Raw genomic sequence first — 23,806 nt, forward strand, 5'->3', positions numbered from 1 at the left:
GTAGAAAAATGTGGTATAACATTACTTCAACTCTAGTTAATATGTGGCTAGGAAAACATTTCGGAATCCTGTATAACATAACAAGGTGGTAACAAGTTTAATATAATAAAAATAAAAAATATAACTTTCAGACTTTGCTGTATCGATAATTTATATTTTAGGGAGCTTGTTTTCATCGAATATTCTGATTTTGCGACTGCATTGCGAACATCTCTTCTTTCAATGGCCTGTGAAGCTCTTTCAACCAAAACATTGATTGCTATATTTTTCATTCAATTTCAACCACAATGTTGAAATCGACACACACACACAAATACATACCCACACAGGCCATAGCCTGGCTGGCTGTTGCGGTCTCACTCTAAAGTGCAATGCAGTAATAATTTTATACATCGCGCTCACTTGCACAACCAGCTTCAAGGCGATGAGTGTGAGTTTGGCTGCGTAGTTGTGTGTGTGCTTACGGGCCTCTCTTGCGCTTGGTTGCTGCGACCAGCGACTGCGTCATTTTAGTTGCTTACGAGCGAGCGACGCAAACAGTTCGTTTTGACGGATCTAATCTACTCTGAGATAAAAGCGAAACGCGCGTGCGTAAAGTTTTGAGTCATGTTTTGAAATAGGACAAAATCTTGTGAAATTCTTCGGCAGTGAGAAAACAATAAAAAGCAAAAATTAAACGGTTGCTTAGCGAAAATAAAACTAATATCCGTAAACCTATGATGAGTGCGTAACAAGAGTTCCAAATTAAAACTACTTTCATCGAGACAATCGAAAATATAAAGTGTGTGTTTGTGAATACTCGTACATTTTTGATACAATTGTGGATTAGTTGTAAGCTGAACTTTCGCGAAGCCAAAGACGTATAACGAGAAGCAAAGATGGTGCGCAGTTTGGCTCAGTGGACGAAAACCTTGAGTTTTCCTTCACGCCTCTCACCCAATCGCAATTCCAAGGATTGCTCCACACTCGCCAATCCCGTACCGCCGCCCACTCCGCCCCGCAACAAGACGCACAACAACTGCGCTACTTCGCGTTCTTCCTCATCGACAGTCTCCTCTTCGCATTCATCGGCCGCATCGAATAGTTCGCCTACACCTGGCAATAACAACAATATGCCCATAACGGAACTGGAACAGATTGTAAGTGTCCTTAGCTTCCTGTTTGTCTAAAATACTTAATAAAAAGAATCATCACAGCTGCACAAACAGCAAGGCTACAAAAGAATTTACAGATGCGCACAAATTCTGATTGTTAGGCTCTTATCTTTTGATTGCCGGGCATATGTACATATATACTTACACATACATAATATGTGTGTGTTTTGATAAAGCTCATTGACCCATTTAAATGTGCGGTTGTTGTTGCTGTTGTTGGGGACTGCTTCTGCTGCCCTCAGTCATATGCAGCCTATCAAATGCCCAAGCCTTGCACAACTCCGCTCTGTTGCACTTAAATCCACCACCACTTATCATTATCAATCAATCAATTTTGTTAAGCAAATAGCATAAATGCCTATCAAAATATTGAAGCCAACACTTGGTGGCAAACAACAACAGCAACAACTATGCGCTGGGAAAGTAAAATAGAGACTTTGAGTTTGCTATCTCTTTGACGATTTCCTACCTAGATAGGGAAAAAACTCTCTTTACTATACCATATATGATACTTGTATATGTGTTATATTTGCCTTTATTTGTTATTATTGACTGCCGTTGAAAGCAAATAAATACAATTTTTTCACAATTTTCAAAACAAGTCATTAAAAAATTGAAATCGTGCTTTAATTTCAACCGTCTAAGTACATTTGTTTATGATGGCCAAGTTAAAAGTAATTTGCCAGGTACTTTATCAAAAAGCCGCTCGCATAAATGCGTATGTGAAAATTTGCGCCACATTAAAATGCGGAAAAAATCTAATTGATAACCCCACACACGCACACACATGTGGCCGAACAAACGGAAAAGATAGACATTAAAAATCCAAAGCAAACAGGATGTCGCCACGCTTGAATAGCACCGCTCCAGCGACGCTGCCGATCTGGCAAGAAGTTCGAGCAATGTGCGTCGAATCGGGGAAGTATAGGGGACGGACAAAGACCGCGCGACACATGTGTACAACGTGCCAAGCCAGAACTAACCAACCAAACACATGGGCCCAGTAGCAGGCAGGGAGGCAGGGAGGCAGGAAAGGCACTGCAGACAGGGTCACAAGCAAAGGGTTCGGCGACTAGCAAGCAATACTTGGTAGTTGGAAGGGAAAATTTGAACGATATGGTATTAATTTGTCGCGTTCAACTCACCAGATGTCTGTTATAATGAGTAAATTATAACATTATCCAAATCACGAGTACATATCTGTTAATAGCCGTAGTTATAAATATTTTTAGTTAACTTTTTATTTTCTTTCTAACAACCACAATTTAAAATATGGTTTTTTTTTATGTTCAATATAAGTATGTATTTCACAATTCCATTTTACAATACGACAGTGAATTGAATTTCTTAAGTTTTTTGATCCAAATTTAAATTGAAGTTAAAAAATTTACTACTGATGTCGTTATTTGAAAATTAGGAAATTGCTGAATAATTCCATTTCTTAAAAACAAAATAGAAATTAAAATCAGTAAACCTTAACGAAAGATATTAACAAGTTGGTATAACTTTTTCAAAACCAATAATCCACTTTTTGTTGTATTTAACTTTCGCATTCGCCAAATTATATTGTATATGAACAGTTAGCAGTTTATTTGAGTTTTTAAATTGATGTTTTAAATTTTGCTGATAAATGTTTCGAGTTTAGTTACTAAAATGCTTAAATTTCAATATATTTTCAACCGCCTTATTTTCATATTTGTTATTTTTTAATAGAATAACATGAATGCAAAAATGAAAGCAGCAAAAAATTCATCAATACATGTAAAACATTGTTTAGAAATGAAATGAAATTAGCAAACAATAGACCGGACATTTCACACGCTTATACAGTTTTTTGTTTATTCTTTTCTTATTGCCAAACAACTTGCAGTACTTTTTAACGGATGATAATCATTTAAAATATGCGCCTTTTTAATTTATACATTTGAGTTTGCAGAAATCAAATGGGAAACGATGCGAAATTAGGCAGCAAGACGTAGCATCGAATTTATTTGTTTGCTGCAGGCGTAACGAACACAAAAACTTGTTTTCAAATACATTTCACAATCCATTGTACTATTTAGCAGTGAGCTCGATTTTCTATACATACACATACTATAGTTGGGTCCGAGTGGGGGTATTCATATTCATATGTGGCAGCCACACCTAAAGCTCTAGCGCCATAGTCATCAGCAGCATCTAAGTGGCGCAAAACGTGCCACAAACCGCCGCAAGCCACTTCCAACGTGTTGCACTTGCCTGCACAATGGTTGGAATCGAAATCGTGAGCAAAAACTATACCGACCACGCGGTGCGCATCTAGCGAATAAAAATGGCAAAGTTGAAAGGCGTCTGCCAAGCCGCCTGCTGCAACCATTAGAAAAATGCGCTTATGTAAGTCACAAAAAGACGGCCAACTTTTTTTTTGTCATATGCACGAAAACAAGTTTGTTGTTGTTGCTGCGACTAACGAAGCAATCCGTTAGCGGCCACTACACCTCCCAGCGGCTAAGCAGAAATCAGAGTTTGCAATTGGAAAAGTTGTCCAGCAGCTTTGCCTGCCACTGAGACTGGGACGGCGACGGCGACAGTGGCCCGAAGTACAGACATCCTTGGTCAAAGGTAAACCAGTTGTGGCCAACTTGCCAAGCACTTTGCACATGGCCGATGCCGACGGGGGCGTCTGCCGGTTGTGCATGCCAGGCATATTCCACGTGAATACAAATAGCTCGTACTCGGGTAACTGTTAAATGCTCACGCACGCACAGTGTGACAAAGTTCGCTGTGCATTTGGAATGAGAAGTCCCTGATCCTATCTGTGGGCCGATTTGAAATGTGCCACGATAGCTACTGCTGACAATTTCCGGTGACGCGACAATCGCAACTATATTATAGAAACATTTTTCCCTTTTTACAACGAATTGCTTCTAGAGAAAGGAAAGTGCATTCCAATGTGGGCGAACGACTGTGTCTTGAAAATATGTAAAAGTAAAATTAATATTTTAGGAATCGGTAGGCACACAACGTATGACTTAAAAACATGTTTACCAATAGATTTTGATTCAATTAACCTTTGATAGAAATTTCAATGGAAGAGCTAAAGTAAAAAAAAAAATGTTTCATTCATTTTCAGAAAAAGCGCAAGTTTTCTTTCTTTAGTTGGTGATTTCTAATAACTCTTGTAATTGTTGGAAATATTTTAAGTACAATAGATAGAGTGCTTTGAATTCTGGAATTATTCTTTAAAAATCGATCTGCATATAATCGGTTATACGGAAACTCAAAGCTGAAACTCATATTGGAGTGAGATAGCTTCCCGCTCTTGTACTCGTATTTGTTTTATCATTGACACTTATTGAATACTGTGGCGTTTGTCACGCGAGACAGCGCCACTCTGCTGGGCATTGCCCTTACCTTCCCTTGCCTTACCGCCGTCGATAACCTCTCCACGTTTTAAACTATTTCAATGTCTGCGCTTACACTTTTTCCCACACACTCCGGCCTACTACTAGGTACGTGCTACAATTTCTGCCTTCAATTAGCGCCTGTCTTTGAATGTATCTTGTGACCGTTGGTTTCTGCCAAAGCATTGTTAATTTGCCCCGGCCCATCACACATCCCCCCTCCGGCTTATCACTTAGTTAGCCCACTGTCTGCACTTAGCGGGTTGGTGTTAACGACACATTTGACTGTTGTTTTTCTTTTTTTTCAATGTTGAAGCTTAAAGAAATGGCCGTTCGCTGAGTCAACTGTTTTCACCTCGGAGACCTTGCCAAGAACGAAAAAATATAAGAAATGCTTTGTAAGGTATTGGCCCTAGCCAGAATTTAGCAACATTTTTATACCATAAGTAATACCTATGCAATCAACTACAGGGCCAGCGCTTCCTGTCAGTTGTCTGCAAACCTGCGACGTCATGTTAGGAAGGAGCAGCGGGCATCAGCCAGCTACATAGCTCGTCAGGGGCAGCTGCTGCACACACATACATAGACTCGTGCATATAAAGGCCAAGCCCGCAGTTAAAAACTACAATTTTCGTATCACAAAAACAGTTAAGCAGTCGAGCAGCTGCTACCCCAAAAAAAAAAAAGCAGACGGACAGCCAATACAAAAAAAAAAGAAAACACAATGCAGCAAAGTTCACCTGCTTGTTGTTGTACTTCACAGATAAGCAACAACAATAACAGCAGCAACAGCAACAACAAACAAAATTGCAACATACAACGGCACAGTTTGAAATTTAGATACACGATGCTGCAACTCCAAATCAGATGTGGCAATGACGCCTCTGCAGCTTCTGTTGTGAAGTATGGCAACACTGCAGCTAGCATGCAGTAGATGTAGAACAACGACAGACGTGCATTTTGCCGAACACTCATAATTCAGCAATGCCATTCAAGCGCAAAAACCTATGCAAAATGGACAGCAACGGCTACAATTACAAAAAATGTTTGTAACTTGTATGAGTGTCTGTATGTGTAAGCTGTGGATAGTATGTGTGTGTGTGTGTGTGCAGGTGCAGAGTTGGCTTACCTGTTGTCGCTGTCGCTGTTCTTGTTGTTGTTTTCTGTTACCTGCTCAAAAAACATAATGAAAAAATCAGCTGGCGCGGCTGAGAAACACGTTTGGCCATGTTTTGTTTTCATTTGTTGTTGCTGCTGCTGCTGCTGCTTCCATTCAGCAACTGACTTAGCTTGCTCGCTCATTTGTTGTTGTCGTCACTGAAATTACAGCCAACGTTGCATTTCCTTGTGAAATTCACAAAACTGCACATCAGCTGTTCCTTCAAACTACAGAAATTTGCCAGCCCAGCACTTTCAGCGCTCGTCTAACCATTGTAGATGCAATTTGTTTTGTATTTTCTTTGTCTGGTTGTACTTGGGTTTTACCATTTTGTGGGTCAGCTGGCAAGTGGGCGTCGCATTAATCGTCAAAACAAACAACTGGAACCTGTTGTTAGCTGCAAACGTGGGAAGTTTTGCGATCGGGCAAACAACACGCAGCCAAAAACCAAAAACGCTCTAATTAAATTTCCAGATAGCTAACTTTCGACCATACACACATTTAATACATAAATACATATGTACATATATGTATTCATACATACATACTTCATGTGGATGTTTGTAAATATGTCACAGCATTTAGCGCAGTTTTCATTGAGCTTATAATGCAGTTTATAATTGTTGATTAACGGTCTCACAAAAATTGTTTAGGCAAACACAACCAGCTAACGCAAAGTGCAATGCTCACGTACCAAAAAATATAATAAAGTATATAAATAAGCAAATAAAAGGGAGGGAGAGAGAACAACAGCACAACTCAGTGCCGAGCCCAGACCCATGCCAAGTTTGGTTTGTTTGGTTTGTTCGCTGGTTTGTTCGCTGGTTTGTTCACTCCATTTTTTGTGCTCAGCTATTTATAAGTTATACTCTGCCGACTGACAGCGTGCGGTGTCATTGTCTGCCGGACAAATGAACGTCAACATACACGTACATGATTTGGTAAAAGAGCATTTGTTAAACAGCCTAGGCGGAAGTGTGCATGTAGATGCTAAGTGGTCCATTGAGCCCGAACGTAACGAGCCTAGCAGGTCGAATTTGATGACCTTTTAAGGCAGGCTTCATGATGAGCGTATTGGCAGGCAAGCTTCAGACCTATAGAGCCTAAGATTTGTTAATTCAGCAGAATATATTGAACTCTTCATTTTGTAATTCACAATTATTAAACATAATTTATTTCTTTTTATGTAATATAAATATTAGTACTCCTTTCAATGAAAAGTGTTACCAAAGTGGCTTGAAGTAGTATACGTGAGTAGCTTCGACACAGACAAAAGATCACTTTTTAAAACTTTTTAAAACAAAGCAGAGTTCAATCCAACACTACTCATAAAATATGAAATCTGTTTCAGTAGCTATTTGAATAGTATAAAGTAGTAGTCATGGGTATATGTATGTACTATATATTCATACTATGTATATACAAGTAAGTATGAATTTATGCACTTGACAAAATGTACAACACAATCGATAGAAAATTATGTTCATCTTCAAGGAAATATTTATCTCAGCATGAGTGAAAACAGAAGCCATGACATTGTAAAGTTGTTAGCTACCAATGTCTATTAATAAAGTATAGTATACAAATTTCAAATAAGTGCTTCCCAAAACTTTCAACACAATAATAAACAATGCGTTGGTGTTTTCGATCGGCCCGGCTGATTGAAACAGAAACAAAACTACAGACCACATGCCATTCCGAACTCCCCACCCAACAGCTCCAAAAGCATGCAGGCATGCCATAAAAGCCTTAAAAATAAATCAAGCACATGTGCATAGTTGTTTGGAGTTGGGGTAACATCTATGGATGCCTTGAACTTTATTATTGGGACTGTAGAAGTGTCGACGGCACCGAGACCCATGCCAAGCTACATTTCGTTCCTTTACGGAAAATCGAATGATTTTTATGCGTAAAATTATAAAAATGTTTTCCTCCTCTTCTCCACTTTTTCTAACTCAATTTTTATGATCTGTCGTTGCAGTTGTTGTTGCTATCATTATAGTTATTTTTGTTCTTGTACAGCAAAGTGGCAGTTGTTGGTAGCGGCCATTAAAAAATCCAATGCGTTGTCGTTTGGCTACAAATACCACCACCACTAGCAATACTCATTTGCTATCTTTGCGTCGGTCCCGACTCCACTGGGCGCCATGTGGTTGCCCAACTCTTAGATTGATTTCGATTTGAGTAAATTCTTAATTGCAATCTCTGGATATTTGAAGTTTTAGCTACGCTTTCGCGCCATACACACACACACGCTTGATTTGATTTGTTTCATTCAGATGCCGATTCGTCATAATTTGTAGATATGTACATATGTACCTGCATGCCTCTGTACGCGATATAGATTATAAGGTTTAGATTTCTGTTGCGATAATCCAATAATGGGCCATGCGCATCTAAAATGTGCCTTCTAATTTCTGGCTTACCGACCGGACCAATTCGAACCACCCTGGAGTTAAAATCCACATTACTTTCACCAAAAGCTAGCTTTGCTTCCCACTAACAACATCATTTCCTGCAGTTACTTCAAAGCACTTGGCAAAAAGCAAAAGTTTCCACCACAGTGTATAAATAATTATATAATAGCGCGTGTGGTCTGCTGAGGGGAGTAGGGGAGATAAAAACGGAGCTGGAAGTCAAAGCAAATTAACGTCGAAAAGGCGGCAAATAATTGCCACTAAAAAGTCAACATTTCAAATGAAGGTCCGCGAAGGTCTCTATGTTCTTTTTTCTATCTGTTCAGTCCACATGTGTTATGTTTTGGGCTCCATAATTGTTTGATTTCCTTGTAAACAACAAGTGGGGAAGGAATCTTCGGTTTTAACAAACAAGCAGATAGCTGGCATGCAGGCTCCAGCTTTTGATCTTTGTCTTTCCTGACATTCGGCTCATATCTTTTTCTTTCTCTTTATTAAAACATCAGTGGAAATAATATTTGTGTAAACATTTCATTATTTGTTTATGCTGATGATGAAATGTGAATGCTGCACTTTCCTTCCTGAAACACAAACAACAAAACTCATATGGAATCATTCGGCAGACCATTAGACGCTGCGGACAATATTCTCAGGCAATTACAATCGTCTGTACTCTGCAAGTTCAAGTTTACTCTAAATTGGTTGGCTTGGGGGCCAGTGCTGGTGCTTAACTGCTAATTAGTCTTAGACTGGTGCATGGCTGTGGACCTTAAAGGCGGCGGCAGCCGTGGAGTTCAAATTGCCGCAAACAGTTCAAAATGCGTGGCATTTTGTCATTTTAGGTTGACATAAAAGAGCATAACTTGTTTTTCTTGTTAAATTAAATTACCAACGAGCCCCAAAGGCAGTTCTACAGAAATGATATCTTCAAATTTTGGTTAAGGCTTTTAGCTTTTATTCGTTTATATTCGAGCTCTACGCCCATTTGCACTTCATTCATACGCACAGACAGAACCGAAAACGTACTCGTAAAAGCACACATGAGGCATGTGTTAATTGCTTATTATAGTTGTATCTTCGTTTTATTTCATTTCCACCAGTTGTCTGGGAGTCAGAACGAAGGCATCATCGGTACCCAAAGCGACATGTTCATTTATCAAAACCCAAGCCACGCTCTGTAGCTCCAGGAAGGCAGCGGCAGCGGCAGCGGCAGGCAAGCGACAGTTAAGAAGCAACTGCAGATAAGGTCAATTAAAAGAGTCAACCGGAAATGTCGAGACGGGCTCACTAGGGTTGGGGGCGACACACTCACACACATATCAATCTACTCGTATAGACATATGTACATACATATGTGTATGTGAAATAGCCCTCGCATATTCAATAGATTTTGTAATTTTTATGAAAAATACAAATGAAATATATGAGGGTGTGCCATTTATGAGTATTTTATATGTTTATGCATAGCTGTGCGTAATTAGATATTGCTTAACACATACGTACATACTCTTTACATACACTCAGCAAAAATCCAAGTATTTGTTGTATGAGTATTCCATTCTGTTTTCTACACCTTACTAAACAAAAACAATATACCCTTATTAAAAATGTTAAGTTTTCGTGTAACAATAACACTTTTTCAGATAGAACACAGCGTGCCTAAATTGGTCTATAAATTAGTAATTAAATATTTTAAAAAATTCTTAATTTTTTCTAAGTGTACACGCAATATGCCTGTAGATAGTAGGTGTTCGACCTACTATATTACGAGGCATGCGACCCATAAATATTTTCGCACTCGAAACGCAATTTATTATTTTAATCTACCGGATGTGAAGCTGCACTCAGTATGTCGCCGCCCCAAGAGCCAACAAGAGCTGCAATTAAAAGCACAAAAGGGGCAAAGAAATGAAGTGCACCCGAGTGCAAAATAATGAATACAGAAATGCAGGGGAACGGAGAGTCAACCAGTCAGTCATTCAGTCAGTCAGTTGGTAGCGGGTGTGTCACAAGTTGGAGCTGCAGTTTTCTTCTTATTTTTTATAGGCAAAATGCAGTGAAGCATGGCCTGCATCTAAGACAGGAAGTCTTTGCCCAGGGTGTGTCTAAGAACATGACCAGTCGTGTGTGAAATGTTGACGGCCTAGGCAAGCAGGCAGGTAACCCAAAGGAACTAGAAAAATGAACAATGAAGACCCAGCACAGACAATAGAAAGAGGGTTAACCAGCAGATAAGCAGCAGATAAAACAGTTAAGGCAGTTAGGCTGAAACGCTTATCGGCAGAACAAGTGCCTATAAATGAGCTGCTCATTTACGCAGGCTCAACAGTAGAGCGCACGCACTCTAATGGGTTTTTGGCAAGGAATCAAGAAAGCAAAAAGCAAAGTACAAATCGAAAAGAACATACGCATATTATTTAGCTTTTCTAAGGACATTTTTAATGAATAATTTTCACTAATCCCGCATTTCTTCATCTCGCTTCCATTACAGATCTATCCCGGTCCCGATCCGAAGCAAGCCATTATGGGCTCCCTGGTCTTTTGTATACACCACAAGCAGGGATGCAAGTGGTCCGATGAGCTGCGCAAGCTAAAGGCCCACCTCAATACTTGCAAGCACGATGCCACCCAGTGTCCCAATAAATGCGGCGCCCAGATTCCACGCATAATGATGACCGATCATCTACAGTACACATGCACCATGCGGCGCACCAAATGCGAATTCTGCCAGAGCGAGTTCTCTGGCGCTGGCCTGGAGGAGCACAACGGCACCTGTGGCCAGGAGCCCATCTATTGCGAGGCAAAGTGCGGACAGCGCGTACTCCGTGGTCGCATGACGCTGCACAAGTCGAAGGATTGCGTGAAGCGACTCCGCCGTTGTCTGCACTGTCAGCGCGAGTTCTCAGCCGACACTTTGCCGCTCCATGTGGCCCAGTGTCCCAGGGCGCCCATTGTGTGCCCGCAACGCTGCGATGTTGGGCCGATAGCACGTGCCGACATGGACGCGCATTTACGCGATGACTGCAAATCGCTTGCCGTGGCCTGCTCATTCAAGGAGGCTGGCTGTCGTTTCAAGGGGCCGCGCCATTTGCTGGACGCCCATTTGGAGGCGAATGCAGCCGCACATCTATCGCTAATGGTGTCGCTGTCCACGCGACAGGGCCAGCAAATACAAATGCTGAAGTCGGCCGTGTCCAAGCTATCGATCAACTATACTGGCACTCTACTCTGGAAGATTACAGACTGGTCGGCCAAAATGTCGGAGGCACGCGGCAAGGACGGATTGGAGTTGGTCTCTCCGCCTTTCTATACTTCGCAGTACGGATACAAGCTGCAGGCCTCCATGTTTCTCAATGGCAATGGACCGGGTGAGAACACACACGTCTCGGTATACATCAAAGTGCTGCCAGGAGAATACGATGCACTCTTGAAGTGGCCCTTCTCGCACTCCATCACCTTCACGCTGTTCGAGCAAGGCGCACAGAGCGGACAGGGCGGCGTGGCCGAGTCATTTGTGCCCGACCCCACCTGGGAGAACTTCCAACGCCCATCGAATGAACCGGATCAGCTCGGCTTCGGGTTTCCCCGGTTTATTTCACACGAGCTACTACATCGTCGCCCCTTTATCAAAGAAGACACAGTCTTTCTGCGCGTCAAGGTGGATCCCAGCAAAACTGTGGCAGTCTAGGGTTAAGCTATATGTACATATGTATGTATAAGTAAGCATAGTCTTAGACATTTACTCGACTTATGTAAATACTGTGTATTTAAATTTACGAGTAAATCGTAGCGTGTACATACTCGTATAAGAAGTGTTTTGGACGCTGCAGCTTCGGTAGCTTCGGGCATCGTTAGTCCCAGAGAACTAACTTGCTCCGAATGCCAATTGCCCAGGTCATCGCCCACATCCACGTTTGTAGTCATATATCAGTTTATGTTATTAGTGCTGGAATTAAACCAAAGCAAGAATCCATATATTCATACCTACCATATAGTATATAGTGGATAATACCTACATACATACTTATATTTTTGCCTTATGGTAGTTCGTGTCTTAAGTCTTTTGTTTAAAAAATTTGTACTTTTTGCGCGCAATGCGAAAACTTTCAAAAGATCTTCAAATGTTAATGTGTTTAGGTTTAGAGATAAAACTCTGGTAGTTGTTTAGTAGTCGCTCGTAAGTTGCATGTATATAGAAAACAAATCATAGCTCTAGAGACATCAATACATAAATTCATAAGCTCGTAGCAGCAGAAGCAGAAGCAGCCTTAAGCGCCAAGGCATTAGTCATTAGTAACATTATATACGCAAACACACATATATCGCACTTTCAATATAGTCACATAAGTTTGTATTCAGACGGTAAGAAGTCAATCATATGTCTACGTCTACATTAGAATGAAGTACTCCATAAAAATTAATACAATTGTATTTTTAATGCTATAATGCTTAAGTAAAGGAATGTTGTAAGTAATTTTGCGGATTCAGTGACTAGGGGAAGCGCTTCTTTAACAGACTCTCCAGTTTGCGTATGCCTGTCTGTGAGCTGCCATCAGCGTTCTTGTCCGCGCTACCCGTAAAGCTTCCCACACTAAAAATGAAAGCGCGTTTGGGTGTCGACGTGGCTGCTGCCGTTACCGGCGTCGCTGGTGTTGTCGACTCTCCTGCTGCTCCCGTGGCTAGGCTATTGCTGTTGGAAGTGTCGGCTTCGATGTTGGCAATTTGAACATCAGGTATCACTTGTATGGACGCTGCTGGTGCGTCGCTTTCTTCGCGAGTTACCTCCATGAGTCCGCTAACTGCTGCCGCCGAAGCTGTGTGCTTAAACAAATCGATTAGTTGCAATTGATCCACACGCTTAACCGCCTTCATGTCCAGAATCTTTTGATATTCCGCTATGGTAATATCGGGCAGTAGTTTCAGGACCTGCTGTGTAAAGTGGGCTGGCGGTTGAACGGGCGTCATTACGACCTTAATGATCATCTCGGCACGCGTCATGTCCTTGACCACCACTTTGGTGTAACTGGTGGGTGCCTTGCGATTAACACTCGAGCCCACCGAGGGCAAATCTAAGAGGGCCGTTTTCAGTGAGTGCGTGTCGAGAAGCAGCTGCTCACAGCCCAGCACATTGTTGGATCCATCCGACAGCGTGAGCTTGCATTTGTACAATACGTTGATGAACTTTGGAATAAAGGCAGCCACAAACTTGTGGCAGAATTGTGTGAAATATTTTCGAGAGGAGGCCAAAGTGTCTCGTATTATAGGCACTGTCTGTTTGAAATTGGAGCAAATATTGCTGATGAACGCACTCTGGTCACCCACATTGCTGATTTGCTGCCACTGCACCTTTGCCATGGCTTGCAAAGACGGTTCGCAGCCTGCTTCTAGATCTTGAACAAGCAGTTGAATGCAGTTGGATATGATACTGGAAATAAAAATGTTAGCAATGAAGAATACATATAGTATTCATTAGTTTTCTCACCGATGAAACACATCCTTCTCCTCGGACATATCAATTTTATTTACATACGCAGAAGTGACCTTCTCCTTTAGCTTGTCCTCAAGCTGTTGCACAGTCTCCAGACAATACTCGGCGGTGGTCAGTACACAGCAGATGCGCACCAAGTCATCTCGACCGAAACGCTGGATGTCGCCCTCCTTGAGAAAATTGTGGAACACTTGTCCAGCGGCCGTCGATAAATTTTGCATGTCGCGCGTCAGTAATGAAACGCTCTTGCCTATGGAAGTAGTTGGGGTAATTAGCTTGGGAGTGCTGCCTTCCAGCACTTTGGAGGCATACTCGCGCAGATACTTCTTGAAGACCAAGGCCAGATCGTACATGGGCTGTTCATTGCTTAACTGATTGCATTGCACCATACATTTTTTGTAAAAGACGAACAGATCGCCCGAGCTCGGGTAGACAGTGGTCTTGGCCTCAGCAAACTTATACGGCTCCTTGGACATTTCGACAAACTTCTCCATCAGCTCGGACAAATTGCGATCAATGCTACGTATGTAAATGTCCAAGTGAACCTTGAAGCACTGGCCGATTTGGTCATGAAAGATGACAATGCCAGGTGCCGCATTCGCATCCGCGATATTCAGGTCTGTGAGCACACGTGTTTGCTCAGCGACCGTTCCGCCAAGAGTGACGCCAGTGAAGCGCTTGGAAAGTAGCTGCTCAAATGCTTGCGTCTTGTTGATGGCAAATAGCAGCAGGCGTACATCTATCTCATTAGTCCGCTTGGCCATGATCTTTGCCAGCTGTTCACGTGTCTGCCGACAAAACTCCACTGTTATGCGCTCGGAAACCTCCCAATCTAGTGGAAACACGGCTCCGTATTTGTCTTCGAAGTCGAGTAAATGGCGTTTAAGCCAAGCGTATCTTTTATCAATTTTATCCAACCAGGCAATGTCCTGGTTTTCGTGAAACAGATGCATATACTCCTCTAATTGTTGAGCTATGAACCACTTGAGAAGATCTTTTTTGACTTTTGGATCCAGCACTGACATAACCTTGCAGGCATCGGATAGTTGGTTTAGTCCTAACCGATGATGTTGGGCAGAAGGCTTCGCGGCAAAGGCTTCTTTGAAGTCCTCCGTGATTTGTTGCGCGAGTGTAACTTGAATTTTGTCGACGCTTTGCGAAAGATTCTGTGAAGGGAATGCAATTGTTACTACATCTAAGGAACACGGTGTTTAACCAGGTATTCACCTTGATTTCTTCTATGTCTGAGTACTGCTGGAAATGTTGATTCACTTCGGTAATGGCCTGCAGCGGATTTAGAATCTCGCCATACGAACGTCGCTCAATTAGTTTGTTTAAGCTCTCAATGCCACCAACTAGCATGTGCAGATGATTTAGCGTTGTTATGGCCGAAGTAAGGTTACGCTTGGCACAGTCCAACTGTTTGATGTCTCTGGTGATTTCCTAATGAATATATATAACATATAGAGGATTATGTAGAAATTGAGAAACATATGATGTTTTCAATTAAAAGCTTCTAACATGCGGCTCAAGCTTTGTATGTATGACATATACATACATATGTATGTATATACATAAACTATATCATCTACATATTCATAAAATGAAACTGTCTTCGTAACTTTAAGTTTTGCCTCTCATTTACAAATAAATATAAATATAATGTTTATATTACACTATAAATACCTTGACCATTTCTTCGGTGCGTTCGGCACGCGCCTTCACATCGATTATGTGGCTATAGAGCGAGCTAATGACCTTCTGCGCCTCACACAAGGCTAGCTGTCCGTCCTGGCCAGTATTCGTCTGACCACGCACCACGGCGCGTATGTTATCATCAATAAGCGAGACCTCACACTGCATCCGCTGAATAGTTTCATCGATACCGACCAGTGATTGCTCATTGGGAAACAGCTGGTTGATGTAGTCAACGGTGTTGAAGTCTGTCGCATCCATGGGATCATCCGTTTTGAGCACCTAGAAATGATAATTACCTGTAAAAGTGCTCGCATATTGTTTAATTTAAGACTCCACCCTCACCTTGTCGATAACCTGCTTCACCTCTTTTGAAAAGTGTATTTTGTTGCTGCCCAGCGTTTTATCGGCCGCGCCGTCTACTTCCAAAGCCACACCAACCTCACTCATGATGATTGCGTTAATATTTCTAGCAATTAATACTTTTTATTATAATCCTAAGGTACACTCAAAATGCAAGACGACGTCACGCACAAACAGCTGTTTAACACTTTGTTGCCATTCACAGCGCGACGCCAACACAATAATAACATACATTTCAACTTACATACATACATAATATACATATGAATTTAAAAATCGCATCATTGCGTGTAAAGAGAGCTGTTGCTCATCGTTCCCGTTCCCGTTCCTGTTCCAGTCGTCCGGCTGAGGCCAAGAATTGATGTGTCGCGTTGCGTCACCTCCGCCATGCGCTGATAACGTGCAATGTGATCCAGCGAATGGGGCAAGATTGGACGAACACTGTGAATCTCTAGCAGAGTTAGATTGTCCAACTTAGCATAGGTTCCTTCACCCTTTATGAAGGCGTCGATGGAGGTGCGCAGCTTGGACTCGCGTATGTCAAATATATCTTTGATAATGGTACGGAGCTCCTCACAGCGCGGCACATCGTCCGGTGCAGTGCTCATAACTAATTGTGCGACAACCATATAATGCTCGCTAGGCATCTTTGTAAAGAACCTGCAAAATTCTGCGAGCTATAACCCGATTCTAGGTTTAATGTTTTGTCACTCACTTGGACTTTTTCTCCTCCTCCTTGATCTCCTCCAGCACGTCCATGTCCATCCATTCCGGCGGGACTATGCGACACTTTTGCTGCTTGCGAAGATGTATTCCCAACCAGAGAGGCACATGCACGGGCAGGCCAGCCCGAAACGGTCCTACTGTCCCGTATATCAAATGTAATGGGTCGTTAGAAAAGTTCGGAATGATGCCTATTATAGACTTCTCTCCAATGAACTCGATGATACAGGGATCCATGTCGAGCAACTAAATTGCAATCCAAACATAAACACAAAATTGGCAATTTTTTGCGCCAAAAATAGCCTATCAGCTGCTCAAGAAGCTCTTTAAAAGCCGACTGCTACGAAACGTCATATGGCAACGCCGAGCACAAAACAAAACCGTTACTAAGCCAGGCTCCCAGCCAATAGTGTAACACGGAGCGGCCAAGTGCTAACCTCTAGTCGCCCAACAAATACGAATTTTTGCAATCTCAGCAAATGACGGCTTACGTCAAATCGCGGTAATTAAACTGAACGGCTGCAGCTAAAAATAAAAGGATGACCCTTTGGTGGGTTATCGTTATCAGCATCAAAACCTGTAAAGTGCATTTGTTACATGTGACTAAGCTGTACTCGCTAATTTGCTGTTGTTTTGTTTTGGTAAATGGTTTTCACTGTTGACTTAATATAAATGTCCCAACTATCACAATCACGTAAAAAGTAAACCAAGCGACGTGATAACCGCGTGAATGCTATACATGATCTAACAATCAAGTTCAGCAAAAACAAAGCTTTCCAATTCTAAGACGCTGCACAGATATGCACAATTGCAATCTTTCCCATCGCCCACCAAATGTACTTACAGGCATTAGAATGATGTTGTTGTTGGGTCTTTGGGGCTAGCCAAGATAAAACCCTTAATCCCTCCGCCACTTGAGTGCAATTAGCCAAATCAGGTGCCCGCCTAAAAAGCGTTTGTCGCAGCAAAGCGCAGATATTGCACAGTGTGCCGCCTCCTTATCAGTTGTCTTTGTTGACTAAACTAACTGCCAACTAAAACAAGTGAGAAATGCTTCGGCTTACAGCATTATGAAAACAAACGAAATAAGTTGGTATCGAGGTCAACACAAGGTTAAGGCTCTGGGGTTAAGTTATTCAAACGCACAAAGCTCCATACTAAATAGTTATAATCGACTAGGTACATTATTAAAACCGATGTCTAAAAAACGTTTTCATTATGTTCAAATGATACCATTCTTATTTTTTTTTCCCCCAGAATGATTTCTTTAGATCTTCAAGATCTGCAAAATTACAATTGATTTTCCGCAAACGTAAACATGGCTAAGGACCACCAACATTGACGACTGTACTTCTTTACGATGGAGCATTCAGCTGCTTTCGAGAATGATTCAAGCTGATAAAACCAGGCTAAGCCAGTTAATACTAGAAACTAAGCTCCAAGTATGCTTGGGGTTTCTATACAATCGGCGTTCGATGACCTTAACCCAGTCTTGAATTACCTCTCGCTCACATGTCACGGGTCGGGAGCACGTGCAAAAGAACAGAACTCTGTCCCGCTGTCATAGAAAACTCACTTTAAGGCCCATTATGTTCAAGCGCGCGTCATTCGCACCCATAGTAGTCGAGCATGTGTCGGTCGATTTTTGTAAGCTCCTTAATTCGCTCTGTGCTCGGGGAGATAAGGCCCCGAGTCTAGTGCACAAGTGGACTGTGGAATTCAAGTGTCTCGGTCTGGGCAGGGGGCAGTGGCTGTGACGATGATATTGATGTTATAGAGAGCGAACCGCCACCACAATAATTTTTAGCATTAAGTACGACTTGAGCCCACATTTGCGATTAGTGCTTGTCTATTTTCGGCACGGTACGGTGGTGTTTGCTCCCGCGACAAGTCTGAGAGTCTATAAAGTCAGGAAAACTAAATACACTCTAAAACTAAAATACACACGCACAACCCGCACACCCGCTGGGAAACGATTGTCATATAAAACACGAATTGCATTTGGCAGATAAGCCAGAAAGCAGTCAGCCTGCCAAGTAGTCACCGGTACGATTGCATCGTATGTCTAGAACCTATTCTCCAATCTGAACACGTTTTTGTCTGTCTATATAAATATTGCATAGACAACAGACAAAGATTGCTTTCAGTGCATTCCATCTTCGCATTTAGTAGCTCACCGCACGGCGCAGTAATCACAAGTGAAGACCCGGTCCAGGCGTTTGGCACGTGTCATCGTCTGTATCCTGCCAAAGACCAGCTCTTATATAAGCACTCCAACTTTCGGAATTATGTGCTAAGCCCTATCTTGCGGTTTGAAAGAAACATTTATCAGCTTGCATTTAATAGAAGATCGTAATAGCTGAAAAGCAGGATACGAAATGGCCGACACAGAGATTATTGTGACAAACGCCGGCGAGCCTTCGACTAAGGCCAGCTTAATAGTTGTCTCTAACCGTTTACCATTCGTGCTGACGCGTAATCCCGTAACAAAGGAGCTGGAGCGAAAGGCCAGGTGAGACAAAAGTGAATAGTGAACGGTGTGATAGTAACTGAGTTAAGGCTTTATTTACTCTATTATTTAAAAAAGGAAAACATTACAAATGGCCCAAACAGAATATCGAGTAACAATTTGTCAGTAGTGATATAAATACATACATATATTATCATTTGAAGATTAAATTTTTCTTGTGCTGTGCTGAGAAATTGGAGTTTTTTGTTTTGTACTAAAACTCAAAGTATTATCTCAAAATTAACCAAACAAAGAAACTAGAAGGCAATGTACTTGTAAATCCAATACAAAATAGTCTCAAAAATAAATATTTTAATACCATTATTCTTATCAAAGCCTCAGTAGAAAATGTCCCAGTCAAACTTTGAGCCTATAATCAGACACACTTTAACACTATTCCAATCCAAAATCAACCAAATAAGACAATTTGCATTTGAGCACAAAGATAAGCCCAACCTCCTTCATCACCCCTCCATAGTTTTCTATTACCTTAGCTGTATTCGTAGCCATTTCCACATATTTATTGTGATTGGGCGGCTTATCAGCTAAAGACAAACAGACATCAGAGCCAGTGGGATGAGCAAACTATATGCTTCTAGGTGTAGGGTAGCGCAGAATGGAATAGATTTTGAATAATAAAGCGAATTGAAACACAATGCATATATAGCTGGCGGCGAACGTTATCAGCGAGGTCCATTTTGCGGCTTGACCCCTTGCTATTGCGTTGGCTGGCGACCACAGTAGTCCTGAAAAAGGGGTCAATTGGAGAGGCCTTGGATACGTCGAAAGCGAACCTGACACTGAAAATATCACGTGCTGGTATAGCTCTCAGCCTACATGCTTAACCTACCCAAAAGTAGAATTGTTGAAAATGATTCTGAATTGTCGAGAGATGAGATCGCGGCTATATGTATAGTACAAGTATGTTGGTGTGATTTTGCCCCTGAGTCGAGGTTGTTTACACTTTACCATATCAGGGCTTGTTGTGCTTATTGTGGTTGTTGTTTTGGCCGCTGTTTTTATGGGCATCACTGATGCTGTTGGTGCTATCGGCTACATTATCAGCACTGTAGTGTCATGCACTGTACGTGAAATAGGCTGGAATCCACGTTATACACCTAGCACACTGTAAAAACATTTCTAGGTCGTTCTATACTATACATATGTATGTGTGTATTGCTTCTTTCAGCGCCGGTGGTCTTGTTACGGCCGTGTGTCCTGTGGTGATCAAGGGTAGTGGCCTGTGGGTTGGTTGGTCTGGCATACACTTGGAGGATCCGAACGAGCCCATTCCGGAGTCGAACCCCAATGATCAAACGCCTACAGCCGGCCTCAAGTCTGAGCAGGTGGTTTCTGTGAACATTGATGCCAAGATCTTTGACAGCTACTACAATGGATGCTGCAACAAGATCTTCTGGCCCCTGTTCCACTCAATGCCTGGTCGCGCCAATTTCGGCGCTGAGCACTGGAACGACTATGTGACGGTGAACAAGCATTTTGCGGTGCGCACCATTGAAGCGCTGAAGAAATGTCTGTCGAAAGGAAATGGACATGACAAGAACCCTCCCATTATTTGGATACACGATTACCATCTAATGCTGGCTGCCAACTGGGTGAGGGAGCAGGCCGAGGAAAAAAATCTGCCCTGCCGTTTGGCCTTCTTTCTACACATTCCCTTCCCACCATGGGATATGTTCCGATTGCTCCCCTGGTCCGATGAAATAGTGCAGGGCATGTTGGGCTGCGACCTCGTGGGCTTCCACATACAAGACTATTGTTTAAACTTCATCGACTGCTGTCAGCGCAATTTGGGCTGTCGTGTCGATCGAAACAACTTGCTTGTGGAGCACGGCGGTCGAACTGTGCGTGTTAGGCCCCTACCCATTGGAATTCCCTACGAGCGTTTTGTCAATTTGGCGCTCAACGCGGCCAAGGTGCTCAAAACAACAAAACAGCAGATAATTCTGGGTGTGGATCGTCTCGACTACACTAAGGGTTTGGTCCATCGACTGATGGCTTTCGAAGCTCTACTCTTAAAGTATCCACAGCACAAGGAAAAGGTCAGTCTGCTACAAATTTCGGTCCCCTCGCGCACTGATGTAAAGGAATACCGCGAGCTAAAAGAGGAGGTAAGAAGAAACATTTGATTGGTATTAAGACATTGAATTAATTTGGTTTGCAGGTCGATCAGTTAGTGGGTCGTATTAACGGGCGCTTCACCACAGCAAACTGGGCCCCAATACGGTACATCTACGACTATGTGGGTCAGGATGAACTGGCAGCATTGTATCGCGACGCTGCCGTTTGCTTGGTCACTCCATTGCGCGATGGCATGAACTTAGTGGCTAAGGAGTTCGTGGCATGTCAAATAAACGATGTGCCCGGCGTTTTAGTCATTTCACCGTTTGCTGGCGCAGGCGAAATGATGCACGAGGCACTGATATGCAATCCATATGAAGTCCACGAGGCTGCCGAGGTCATACATCGCGCTCTGACTATGCCCGAGGATGAGCGTGCACTTCGAATGGCTCGTCTGCGACGACGCGAGGCCGAGTGCGATGTTAGCCACTGGATGCGGTGCTTCCTGAAAGCCATGGGCACGCTGGAAATGGACGATGTAGGCACTACCATAATGCAGCCAGTGAGTGTGGATGACTTTGACGACTACTTACTCAAGTAAGTGGACGTAGCCTGTTGCTCCCACTGACACATTATTCTGAAGCTTTGAAATTCTTGTTTTCGCAGATACATCGGCTACAACCACAAATTGGCACTGCTTTTGGACTACGATGGTACCTTGGCACCTATTGCGCCCCATCCAGATCTTGCCACACTCTCGCCAGAGATAAAAAATGTGCTCTTCAAGCTGTCCAATCACTCGGACGTCTATGTGGCCGTTATCTCGGGCCGAAATGTGGACAATGTGAAAAAAATGGTTGGTATCGAGGGCATCACTTATGCCGGTAATCACGGTCTAGAAATTCTGCATCCTGATGGCAGCAAATTTGTGCATCCCATGCCAATTGAGTACGAAGACAAAGTCAGTCATTTGCTGAAAGCACTGCAAGATTCAGTCTGTCGCGACGGTGCCTGGGTTGAGAACAAAGGTGCGCTGCTCACTTTCCACTATCGCGAGACGCCCAATCAGTTGCGTCCAGCGATGGTAGAAAAGGCACGCGGTCTTATAGTGAAATACGGCTTTAAGGCGACGGAGGTGAATTGTGCGCTGGAAGCACGTCCCCCAGTTCAGTGGAACAAGGGTCGGGCTTCAATTTACATTTTGCGAACTTCTTTTGGTGTCGATTGGAACGAACGCATTAAGATTATCTACGTTGGTGACGATCTGACGGATGAGGATGCTATGGTGGTAAGTATATAACAAACTTTACGGTGTTATCTTGTCGGCTCTATCGCTTTTTCTTGAATAGGCATTGAAAGGTATGGCACGCACATTCCGTGTGACCTCCTCGGACATTGTGAAAACTGCTGCCGATCATCGGTTGCCTTCAACCGACTCGGTTTATACTCTTCTGAAGTGGGTGGAGCGGCATTTTATGGGTCGAAAGGCTCGTGCTAATTCGCTGACGTATCGGCCGCCGAAGGGTGATGGTGTGAAATCGCAAATGTCGCTAGAAATCGCCTCATCCCCAAACAACCTAGAAGTGTAGCTGAAGAAATTCGCAGAAAGACCGTTGGATGACGACGACAATGGCAGAAAACCAGCAAAATATACTCCTAGTTTTGTAATGAATTTTTATGACTGTAAGAATAAATTGTACCTTAAACAAATTGGGTTGCCTTTATGTGGAACGGTCACAGTTTTTAAGCTTAATATACATTTGATTTCCGATTTTTTGGTTATGCTATTGAACGACACTAAACATTAACGGAACGTCACGAACATGGCTAATTATGCGATAAAACCAGCCACGAAATTATGAAGAAGAATAGGAAGATGGGGTAAACGGCGAGCGGTTTGCGATGTGGCGGCTGACTTTGGCCAAGAAATATGAAAGAAGCTGCAAGTGGACAATAAAGTTAGATATCTGTTGTGTTAATATCCTATAAGTCTCCAACATACCGTACGTAGCCCATGCGAAGCCCATTGTTGTGGTTACAAACCGCAGGAAAAACAGCAAACGTGTCTGAGTAGCCAGCAATATAACGCGACAGACGATTAAGGCAAGTGCAACTGGCGTGAGGCAATAGCCCAAAACACAGACAGATTGAAAAAATGAGCTATAAAGAGAAATGCAATAAATATGTGTTTTTTTTTTATTATGTTGTATACGTACATGTTTCCGCCTAGCAGCTTCGAGTTGAGCGTTACAATGGCGGCGCCTATCCAAACAATCACAAAAACTTGGGCAAATTCTGGACCGTTGTCGGCCATGCTATCCGCCGACGAGGAGCCCTGTAGTATGGTGGCCATAAACGTACACAGAACTAAAGGCCCCCATAAATCCCCTGTAATGTAAATAAAGACATCAAAAACTGCTTACGACTACAAGTTTATGCATAATGACGCACAATCGCGGAGCAGGCTTGACTTCTCTTTGGGATAGAGGACATGGTAGAACTTAACGCCTACGGCCCGCATGTCCCTTAGTACGGTCTCTTTGATGGGCTCGTCCAGCGTATTGTAATCCGGCACACCATTCTGAGTAGTGGTGCGTTTGGGTGCTCCTGGAATCGACATGTCGCCCTCCAGCATATCGCCATCGAACATCTGTGAAGAAAACATAATTTCCTAGATGCTGCAAATGAATGAAGGACTACTCACATCCAATCTGGCGTCCATCGTGAATGTAGTAAATAGGCAGAAATTCCCAACAAAGCTAGTTGGACGTGGTCGACTTTATTTGTGTTTAGTGGAGGGTTACTGCAACATATCGATATATCGATATTTAAAAAC

The 23,806-nt window shown here is 42.7% G+C and overlaps 5 protein-coding genes across 5 annotated transcripts; 2 read left to right on the top strand and 3 right to left on the bottom strand.

The window, feature by feature from the left end:
* The first annotated feature begins 743 nt into the window (after positions 1 to 743).
* Positions 744 to 12,363, top strand: LOC115630662 (TNF receptor-associated factor 4). The gene is made up of 2 exons (XM_030527304.1): positions 744 to 1,139; positions 10,605 to 12,363. The coding sequence occupies exons 1-2, from the start codon at positions 879 to 881 to the stop codon at positions 11,799 to 11,801; spliced, it is 1,458 nt and encodes a 485-aa protein (XP_030383164.1). The 5' UTR covers positions 744 to 878; the 3' UTR covers positions 11,802 to 12,363.
* An 84-nt stretch (positions 12,364 to 12,447) lies between these two features.
* On the bottom strand, positions 12,448 to 15,880 carry LOC115630660 (vacuolar protein sorting-associated protein 53 homolog). Its single transcript, XM_030527302.1, has 5 exons — positions 15,642 to 15,880; positions 15,288 to 15,578; positions 14,829 to 15,044; positions 13,596 to 14,767; positions 12,448 to 13,538 (listed from the first exon to the last, which is right to left on the bottom strand). The coding sequence occupies exons 1-5, from the start codon at positions 15,744 to 15,746 to the stop codon at positions 12,605 to 12,607; spliced, it is 2,718 nt and encodes a 905-aa protein (XP_030383162.1). The 5' UTR covers positions 15,747 to 15,880; the 3' UTR covers positions 12,448 to 12,604.
* On the bottom strand, positions 15,763 to 16,970 carry LOC115630664 (probable DNA replication complex GINS protein PSF2). The gene is made up of 2 exons (XM_030527306.1): positions 16,375 to 16,970; positions 15,763 to 16,319 (listed from the first exon to the last, which is right to left on the bottom strand). The coding sequence occupies exons 1-2, from the start codon at positions 16,617 to 16,619 to the stop codon at positions 15,941 to 15,943; spliced, it is 624 nt and encodes a 207-aa protein (XP_030383166.1). The 5' UTR covers positions 16,620 to 16,970; the 3' UTR covers positions 15,763 to 15,940.
* Positions 16,971 to 18,250: 1,280 nt separating this feature from the next.
* Positions 18,251 to 22,680, top strand: LOC115630661 (alpha,alpha-trehalose-phosphate synthase [UDP-forming]). Its single transcript, XM_030527303.1, has 5 exons — positions 18,251 to 18,894; positions 20,081 to 21,020; positions 21,074 to 21,567; positions 21,637 to 22,258; positions 22,320 to 22,680. Exons 1-5 carry the CDS (start codon positions 18,761 to 18,763, stop codon positions 22,557 to 22,559), a joined length of 2,430 nt encoding a protein of 809 aa, XP_030383163.1. The 5' UTR covers positions 18,251 to 18,760; the 3' UTR covers positions 22,560 to 22,680.
* LOC115630663 (protein YIPF6) lies at positions 22,661 to 23,779 on the bottom strand. The gene is made up of 5 exons (XM_030527305.1): positions 23,675 to 23,779; positions 23,422 to 23,620; positions 23,187 to 23,358; positions 22,973 to 23,130; positions 22,661 to 22,910 (listed from the first exon to the last, which is right to left on the bottom strand). The coding sequence occupies exons 1-5, from the start codon at positions 23,690 to 23,692 to the stop codon at positions 22,798 to 22,800; spliced, it is 660 nt and encodes a 219-aa protein (XP_030383165.1). The 5' UTR covers positions 23,693 to 23,779; the 3' UTR covers positions 22,661 to 22,797.
* Between the last annotated feature and the right edge of the window lie 27 nt (positions 23,780 to 23,806).

Source organism: Scaptodrosophila lebanonensis, unplaced genomic scaffold (genome assembly GCF_003285725.1).
Source record: "Scaptodrosophila lebanonensis strain 11010-0011.00,11010-0021.00 unplaced genomic scaffold, SlebRS2 tig00001410-arrow-pilon, whole genome shotgun sequence".
NCBI lineage: Eukaryota > Metazoa > Arthropoda > Insecta > Diptera > Drosophilidae > Scaptodrosophila > Scaptodrosophila lebanonensis.